This window comes from Octodon degus, unplaced genomic scaffold (assembly GCF_000260255.1).
Source record: "Octodon degus isolate 3935 unplaced genomic scaffold, OctDeg1.0 scaffold00231, whole genome shotgun sequence".
Lineage (NCBI taxonomy): Eukaryota > Metazoa > Chordata > Mammalia > Rodentia > Octodontidae > Octodon > Octodon degus.
Genome location: NW_004524807.1, coordinates 426546 through 436722, shown reverse-complemented (window position 1 = coordinate 436722; position 10177 = coordinate 426546). Strand labels below are relative to the sequence as shown.

General features: G+C 38.6%; 1 protein-coding gene across 1 annotated transcript in view; it reads left to right on the top strand.

The window, feature by feature from the left end:
• Ankrd50 (ankyrin repeat domain 50) overlaps positions 1-8874 on the top strand; it is a 36564-nt gene extending 27690 nt beyond the window's left edge. Inside the window, exons 4-5 of the mRNA XM_004645565.3 lie at positions 593-4137; positions 5427-8874. Coding sequence (XP_004645622.2) covers positions 593-4134 — 3542 coding nt within the window. The 3' untranslated portion in view covers positions 4135-4137; positions 5427-8874. The remainder of the gene's footprint in view (positions 1-592; positions 4138-5426) is intronic.
• The last annotated feature ends 1303 nt before the right edge of the window (positions 8875-10177 follow it).

The following is a 10177-nucleotide window of genomic DNA, read 5'->3' as shown; positions in this document are numbered from 1 at the left end:
TTTAGTTCCTTCTAAAGAATGTTTTGTGCTAATGCTGTTTTAAGAAGCTATGTATGTATCTTATACTCTGGTTAACTAATATAAAGACAACTGCAATATATCAACTGTGCTAACTGTTCTACTCCATTTGGAAACTTGGTTTCATTGTTTATATTTCTTCTTTTGAAAATAAAAATAAAAAGGCAGTGACACGTGTTGTGCTAATTTAAACATAAATAGTCCCTCCCATAAATACAGCTAGTACATATTCAAGCATGGGAGAAATATATCATTATTCGTTTGTTTTTGTCTCTTGCAACTTTTCTTTCCTAATCATTTGAGTGTTCAGAAAATCTTAAGGTATTATAAAAGTAAAAGATTCGTAAAACTATCTAATGCTGTTAATGTCTTATATTGAAACTGAGAAAGGCAACAAGCCACTGAAAAATAAAAAGTATTTCCATTTATCAATATGAAATTATTTCTCTCCCATGCATATATTTTATTGATTTTCTTTTGGTTTAGTATATATTGAACACATTTCCTTTGAAGATGTGTCAGCTTCTCTAATGCATCTCAACTGATGACCTCTGACTTTTTGTTTCTTCTACAGGTTTTCGGAAAATAAGTTTAGATGACCTTCGGAAGGCATACATTGTCAAGGATGTTCAACAGTACATTCTCCACCGTTTAGATCAAGAAGAGGCTTTGCGACAGCACCTCACAAAAGAAACTGCAGAAATGTTGAACCAGCTGCACATTAAAAGCAGTGGATGCTTTCTTTATCTAGAACGAGTTTTAGATGGAGTTGTAGAAAATTTTATTATGTTAAGAGAGATTCGCGACATCCCAGGAACTCTAAATGGTCTCTATCTCTGGCTTTGCCAAAGACTTTTTGTAAGAAAACAGTTTGCAAAAGTTCAGCCTATTTTGAATGTGATTCTTGCAGCCTGTCGACCTTTGACAATAACGGAATTATATCATGCAGTATGGACCAAAAATATGTCATTGACCTTGGAAGACTTTCAACGTAAATTGGATGTCCTTTCCAAACTTCTTGTTGATGGGCTAGGCAACACTAAAATACTCTTCCACTATAGCTTTGCAGAGTGGCTTCTGGATGTGAAGCACTGCACTCAGAAGTATTTATGCAATGCAGCTGAAGGACACAGAATGCTGGCCATGAGTTATACCTGCCAAGCACAGAACTTAACACCATTGGAAGCACAAGAATTTGCTTTGCACTTAATTAATTCAAACTTACAATTAGAAACTGCTGAGTTAGCTCTGTGGATGATATGGAATGGTGCACCTGTTAGAGACTCTCTGACTACTTTAATTCCCAAGGAACAAGAAGTACTGCAGCTGTTGGTTAAAGCTGGTGCTCACGTCAACAGTGAAGATGACCGCACATCATGCATTGTCCGACAAGCCTTAGAGAGAGAGGATTCAATTCGGACATTATTAGATAATGGAGCTTCAGTAAATCAGTGTGATTCAAATGGAAGAACATTATTGGCTAATGCTGCCTACAGTGGCAATCTTGATGTGGTGAATTTGCTTGTCTCTAGGGGAGCAGATTTAGAAATAGAAGATGCTCATGGACATACACCACTCACCCTAGCTGCTAGACAAGGACATACCAAGGTGGTTAATTGTTTGATTGGGTGTGGGGCAAATATTAATCATACTGATCAAGATGGTTGGACAGCATTGCGATCTGCTGCCTGGGGCGGGCACACTGAGGTTGTTTCTGCACTACTTTATGCTGGCGTAAAGGTGGATTGTGCAGATGCTGATAGTAGAACAGCTTTGAGAGCTGCAGCATGGGGAGGACATGAGGACATTGTACTGAATTTGCTGCAGCATGGTGCTGAAGTTAACAAAGCTGATAACGAAGGGAGAACTGCTTTGATAGCAGCAGCATACATGGGACATAAAGAGATTGTGGAACACCTGCTGGACCATGGCGCAGAGGTAAATCATGAAGATGTTGATGGCAGGACTGCACTATCTGTAGCTGCACTTTGTGTACCTGCAAGTAAAGGGCACGCATCAGTTGTTAGCCTCTTGATCGACCGAGGTGCAGAAGTAGATCATTGTGATAAAGATGGCATGACCCCACTGCTGGTAGCTGCCTACGAGGGACACGTCGATGTGGTTGACTTACTTCTAGAGGGAGGAGCAGATGTGGATCACACAGATAACAATGGCCGAACACCGCTGTTAGCAGCAGCTTCTATGGGTCATGCTTCAGTAGTGAACACACTTTTGTTTTGGGGTGCAGCCGTGGATAGCATTGATAGTGAAGGCAGGACAGTACTCAGCATAGCTTCAGCACAAGGAAATGTTGAGGTGGTACGAACTCTCCTGGACAGAGGGTTAGATGAAAATCACCGAGATGATGCTGGGTGGACACCTTTACACATGGCAGCTTTTGAAGGCCACAGGTTGATATGTGAAGCACTTATTGAACAAGGTGCTAGAACAAATGAGATTGACAACGATGGCCGCATCCCTTTCATCTTAGCTTCACAAGAAGGTCATTACGATTGTGTTCAGGTACTATTAGAAAATAAATCCAACGTTGATCAGAGAGGATATGATGGAAGAAATGCACTGCGGGTCGCTGCATTGGAAGGACACAGAGACATTGTTGAATTGCTTTTTAGCCATGGAGCTGATGTGAATTATAAAGACGCTGATGGGAGGCCCACGCTTTATATCCTGGCCTTAGAAAACCAGCTTACAATGGCAGAATATTTTTTAGAAAATGGTGCAAATGTAGAAGCAAGTGATGCTGAAGGAAGGACCGCACTTCATGTTTCCTGCTGGCAAGGCCATATAGAAATGGTCCAGGTGCTGATAGCCTACCATGCCGACGTCAATGCTGCGGACAACGAAAAGCGCTCTGCTCTGCAATCTGCAGCCTGGCAGGGCCACATGAAAGTGGTTCAGCTTCTGATTGAGCACGGTGCCGTAGTGGATCATACATGTAATCAAGGTGCAACTGCACTCTGCATTGCAGCCCAGGAAGGACACATCGATGTTGTGCAGGTGTTACTAGAGCACAGTGCTGACCCGAACCATGCTGACCAATTTGGACGCACTGCTATGCGTGTTGCAGCCAAAAATGGACATTCTCAAATAATTAAGTTATTAGAAAAATATGGTGCATCTAGCTTGAATGGCTGTTCTCCCTCACCTGTTCACACCATGGAACAAAAACCTCTACAATCAGTATCATCAAAAACACAGTCACTGACAATTAAATCAAACAGCTCTGGCAGTACCGGCGCAGGGGATATGCAACCTTCACTACGTGGCTTACCTAACGGACCAGCTCATGCATTCAGTTCTCCGTCCGAATCTCCAGATTCCACTGTTGATAGGCAGAAGTCGTCACTGTCAAATAATTCCCTGAAAAGCTCGAAAAATTCGTCTTTGAGAACTACTTCATCTACAGCAACAGCTCAAACAGTGCCAATTGATAGCTTTCATAACTTGTCATTTACAGAACAAATTCAGCAACACTCATTGCCACGCAGCAGAAGTCGACAGTCAATTGTTTCCCCATCTTCCACGACACAGTCCTTGGGACAAAGTCATAATTCACCAAGTAGTGAGTTTGAGTGGAGTCAAGTGAAGCCCAGTTTGAAATCAACTAAAGCAAGTAAAGGGGGAAAATCAGAAAGTTCTGGTAAATCTGGATCAGCTGGGAAAAAAGCTAAACAAAGTAATTCCTCACAGCCAAAGGTCTTAGAATACGAGATGACTCAGTTTGATAAAAGACCTGTTGCCAAATCTGGGACTAGTGCACCACCTAAACAAGTACCTGCAGAGTCTCAGTGCAAAATCATTCCTTCAGCTCAGCAGGAAATTGGCCGATCTCAGCAGCAGTTTCTCATTCACCAACAAAGTGGGGAACAGAAGAAGAGAAATGGCATAATGACAAACCCAAACTACCATCTTCAGAGCAATCAGGTTTTCCTTGGTAGGGTTTCAGTTCCTCGAACAATACAGGACAGAGGGCCTCAGGAAGTGTTGGAAGGGTACCCTTCCTCAGAGACAGAATTAAGCCTTAAGCAAGCCCTGAAACTTCAGATAGAGGGTTCTGACCCAAGCTTCAACTATAAGAAGGAAACACCACTATAAAAGGTAATATTCCACCAACATACAAAATAGCCTATTAGAAGCATAGTTCCTTGTTTTGGGGATGCTGCATGGCTGATTCCTTCATTGAATGTCTAGCTCATCTTCCAGCTAGACTTTTCTTCACTATCACTCTTAAATTTGAGTTCTCCCACCTCTGGCACTCCCTTCCCTCTTCCTGAGATCCAAAGCAGTTACTATTTAACATTTTTTTTTATATTTTATTGTGTTTTTTCTGCCTGACTGAAGTGTAAGCTTGCGTGAGTAGCAATTTTTGTTCTGTTTAATTCTGTACACTTGGAATAGTGTTTGAACCTATGGTAATGTCTTAGTCAAAATGTGCTGGATAAGTGCATTAAGAAATGATATTTTTAAAAATGTATTTGCTACAGGGTCTCACTACACAGCTCAGACTCATAGTGATTCTCCTGTTCTCAGTCTCCCCACGCTGGGATTACAGGTGTGCGCCACAAAAACTCAGTGGCCAGCTCTGCACGCCCAGGTCTGGGGCCGGCGTAGCGTATGGTGCCACACATGCATTATAGTCAGACAAGATAGTAGGTTTTGATGAAATAAAAATTTTGTTTTTCCTCATCACAAAGGATACTTTACTAATTATGTAATGGAAAAGTAATGAGAAAATATATAAGGACATCTTTGTGTGTTATGAATACTTTTTCAGGAGCACATTTCCAATATGGAGAAATATCTGAGAATTTTTTATAAGAATTAGCATGCTAAGAGTATATCAATTATACTAGGGGTATATCCTACTTCACTTGATCACTTTTCTTTTAGAAAAGTTGTACTCAGTATACTGACAACTGTCTTTTTTGTTTAACGTTGGGGTTATGCTTTAGGGGCATGATATGTGAACTACCACTCTAAACGAATTCTCCCTTCCTTCTAGTTATAAGCAGTCTTCACTGCAAGTTCATGGATGAGCAGTAAAATGTCAGTTAAAAATAATTTATATGAAATAGTTAATTCATTCTCTCATGTCACTCACTTTACATTTAGTTCATATGTTATATCCTTCAACTCATAGGCTATCTTTTGTAAAGGAAATGTGTAAATACATACCAAAGAGAGAACACATGAATTAAGATAGGTTATTGTTTTGTAGAATCTTAAAAATTGACTTCTAGTTAATGAATCTCTAATACACAAGTTTTTAAAATTTGTTTTGTGTGATAAACATGCATAGATGAATGGATATACATACTTTTGTCTGAGGTCTTCAAATTATATGTAGTTATATGGTAAAATGTAACAATTGTGCTTATGTCTTTTAGTTTCCTGTTCTGTGAAACAGAAGACATTGTGATTTGGAGTGGCTCTTCAGCTACTGGATGGAATCAAATGCCTATTGATTTGCTGAAAAAAAGTGAAGAATGTGCTATCTGCAGTACAGTACCTTAATTGCTGTCATGTGCCTAAAGAGTAAGGCTGCCTTCTCAGTGTAACCCTCTGTGCTTAAAGATTTCATTTTGTGTGCTTTGTATTCACAACACAGAATAAGCACTTTTAAAAAAAAAATGCAGTGTATGCTGCAGTTCCCTGATAAAGCTGAAAATTTTTTGAGTAAAGTATTTTAAGATTTGATAAATGTGCATGTGCCATGGTCAAATATATATGAAAAGGCAGTGTTCCTTGTATTTATTTTTTTTTCTTTTTGTGGCATAAGAAACTTATGTGTAGTGTTGCAGTCACATTTGGATTGTAGTGTGTGGCCTGTCTCTTGTAGCTTTAAAAATGTTGTTCAATAAAGTAAATCTTACACCTGTTTATGTTCACTACACCTTCAGCATTGGATAAAAAGGAGTTTCTCTACAAATGCCACATTGTTTTAAAAAAATGATGGTTTCTTGACAGATTTAAAAAAAAAAAAGTAATTTCTGTTCGTTGGGAACTGCTTTAAGTAGTTTAAATCTGAATTTTCCTGGTAAAATACTCATCTCTGGCTAAAAGTATCAAAACAAGCAAAGAGCCAGCCTGTAGGCAGAACAGAGTTCCTTTGCATTCACTGGGATGCAGTTTCTCCTTACACTCAGTTGTCATTCCACCTCCAAGAAGACAGACTGTCATTCCTGAGGCATGAATATTCTCAGGGACACAGCCATGCCTCAGCCACATGTTTGTGCAGAGGGAGATGCACCTGTCTATCTGAGGGTAGATTTTTGATCCCTGAACTATTCATTGACTACCCTTATCTCTTCCTTACAGCTAGGTAAACTGTAATTTATCAGTGTAAACATTCATGCTGGCTTCTCTTGGCTGTTTCTATTTGTAAATCACTGCATGACCAAAACAGCCCCCTGAAAATCAGTTGGTTAAATGTAATGAATGGTTCAGTTGGATGAATATTCTTGTTGAATGTAATATGTGCTGTCCTTCACAGGTGACACCACTAACCCATTAGTCAGAGCACATGTGTATTTTTAACTATTATTTGACAAGTGATAGATTTGCACTTTTCTATCCACATACTCTTTCCTGTTTTCTTCTTTGGACAGTTGCATGGGGGGGGGTGGCTGGGTGCTAAGGTAAAAGAAGAATCTGTGACCAAGGAAACTATACATGGTTCAGATGACCATGTGACTCACAGCCCTGGCCGCCTAAATGTACTTTAAATGAGTGAAGCCAGCTTAGATGGTTCCTGTGTATGTTTAGAAAGGCTGACAAGGTTTTAGAAGCCCAGGTGTGGATTTCTTGTTTGGATGAGCCCTGATAGTCTTACAGACCCCAGAGATTCTGTTCTTTCCATGTGCTGCTGATGAGGAATGAGGAAAGAGAATTTGGAGATTCAGCACAAAACCATTGCTACTACTGAAAATTCTTTAAATATGTCTTCGTAACAGAGGTCAGTAATGTCATCATATATGAAGGACACATGTAATGCTTTGTTCATGGACGTAGAAATGTGTAATTGGTTGTGATAAATGTTTCTCACTTGAACCTTTGTGTGAGGCTTTCTGCTTTTGTTTTTTAAAGTCAGCAAAACTCATTTTGTCTATGTCATCTGTAAGTCATAATCAGGACAAGAAGTGAAGTTGACCACTTCAACCAAAATTAAGGTGACATGGCAATATTGATAGCTCAAATGTGAATGTTTCAAGTATTGAATTCTTGTCCCTATGGGACATTTATTAAATACACTTAATAGGACTCTTGCAAAGTAGCCTTGAAGTGTTAGCGACTCAACTGCTACATATGAACACATACTATTACAGCCAACTTTACCCGCCTCTCAGATACAGTACATTTACATTACTGTAGAAGATGAAGCTCTAGTTTCTTATTAGGTGTATTTTTTCCTTAGAAAGAGAACCCTGAAAGCTGCCAGTTTTTCTATTAACCTTGAATTATTGAAATTGTATTTATTTAATTTTATTGTTTTTACAAAATTGCACCTTGCGGCCAAAGGGCGAAGATACGACTCTGCATTAGGGATTTATGTTTTCAAAGAAATAAATGTTTTCATATCCCTTCTTTATATGCTTGGAACAGTCGGTAGGAAGAGAGCCTGTTGGAAAAGTATGATTTTCATAACTATTTCTCTGGGTGTTTTTATATAACTTATGTTTTAAAGCAGAACAAAAGTGACTTTCAGTTAGAATAAAGATAAGGGTGCTGGAAATGCCCTGCTTTGCTTCCTTGTTTCTGCTGGGGATTACCATAACTAAAAGATGGCTTCTGCTGCATTAAAAAATAATCCCTCAAATATAAAACTCCTAAATAGCTATTTTTGAAATTGAAATGTTTAAATTTTGTAAATCAGCTGTTGCCACTACAAACATAAGACACCATGTGCTTACATTTTTGTAACATTCCATCATCCCCATTCCCTAGAAGTCATGATTTGATGACAAGAGAGGTTATAAAAATATGACATGAAAAGTAAAAATTAGATATTTCTAGGCAAGGCTTGGGGAGGAAAACTGAGCAGAAATCAGTGTACCGCAGTACACAACCATTAACTTTTGTCCCCATCCCCGCACCCTCTCCAACCAGAGTGCTCACCAAAAATAGTCACTGCTTAACAGATGAGAGTAAATGTTTTCCTTCATGTTGTTTTGGCTATGCAAATGTGTGTTTTGCTTACTGTCCTCCATTCACACTTGCAGCGGTGTAGTTGCCAACATATGCTTTCTTTTTATTTCTCCCTTGGTTTGGGGTATGTAAATAGCCTAAAATGTACATTGAATTTCACACTGTAAAAGTTTTATTTTATTCCTTGTATTATATTACGCAAAATCCCTATGTATATGAAAGTGCATAATAAATATATTTGCTTTACAGAAAAGAAATCTTGTTTTAATGTTATTTTTGAGCCGGTAGAGCATATATGATATACTTTAAGTAAAAAGAACAGCTAGTTGTGTTAACATCTTTTAGAAAACACTGAACAAATCAATTTTCGAACATTTTACAAAGCAAAAGAAGTAAAGCACTATTCACAAAAAGGCCTAAAAACAGATTCAGGCTTTAAATCTTTCTGAACCTTGTATAAGGACTGGCTACCCTTTTCCTCTCTGACTAATTACATACTATATCTCACTGTGTCATATTTCAGGCCACTGAAAATATCAGTAATTCAGTAAATTGTGTATATCTGTACTCTTTGATTATCATAATTTACAAAAATCTTAATACTGATGGGTTTTTTTTGTTTTTTGTGGTTTTTTTAGAGTTTTACTACAAACATGATTTTCTAAATAAAATGTGTGTGCTCTTTGTTCAGGAAATGAGTCTTTCTTCACAAGCTTCATCTCCAATCCCAAAGCAACAGAGATACATGTCAGGTCCGATAGGCTCCAAAATTTGTCTCTTCTTATGCTGAGACAAAATACTAGACACCCAGAGTTAAAGGAGGAAAAGTTTATTTTAGTTCACAGTTCGTGGGGGATTCAGTCCATAGTCAGCTGGCTCCAAGGGACATGGCTGAGGAGGAACAGTCCATGGCCGCATGGCAGGAAACAGCAGGCAGCCTTCTGAAATCTTACCCTGCGCAGACACTCCATCCACAGTGCATGCTTTTGCTAGGTGCTTCGCCCCCCCAACCCCCCACCCCCAGTATGGGACTTCCCATTGCCCATACCTAAAGCAATGTTAAACTGGAGGAAACATCCAGTTATCACACACCCAGATCCAGCCACCTCCAAAAAGCCCCAGCACAGGAGGTTTTGGGGGACATTAGATACAAGCCATGGCACTCCATTTGTACTGATACTCCTCTGAGAGATTTCTAGAAAGATCAATGAAGTAATTTCTGTTTAGTAACTTCATAATGGTTTCAGTAATTTCATTTATAAATTTGTAGAGTTACACTTAGAATGCTGTTGTAATCTTTAGAAGGCCACTTTTTAAAAAAATTTTATTGAGAAACAAATAGCAATGAGACAGTTTCAAAACCGATTAATAGGACAGTTTCAATAATTAATACTTTGCATATTGTTGTCTTCCTAGTGGTTATTCATAGTGCAAGATACAGACATGATATCCTGACCAAACACCATTGGTACAAATCTTCTCATTGAATTAAGAGAAAGCTGTATATCTATAGTAACTACTTTGTGTATACAGATATAAAGTGATCCTTCATTTGTATTCCTTTTTTTGTTTAGTTTTGTCAGAAAAGGGTATTCCATTGCCATTTAAACATTGTACATCAGTGAATTCAGCAAAATAATCCAATATAGTCCAGTAGTCCATACTAGTGGTGGGTCATCCGTAGGACAAGGCCGCTGTTCTTAAAGCTTACATTTATTCTCTGTCTATACACGTGAACATTGACAAAATGGGAGGTCCTGATCAAACCATTGCTGCATGTTTAATGAGTTGAGGACAACCATTGTTTTGTATGTGTATATGGAACCTTAACACAGAAAAATATGCACAGAAAAATATTGCTGTGGTGTACGGTTTTACAAACTGAATATACCTGTTTATCACCTGGATCAAGGTATAGGCTATAACTTTAATCTCAGAAAACTTCCTAGCCACTTCTAGACTCCACCCTCAACAAAGGACAACATTCTTTTAC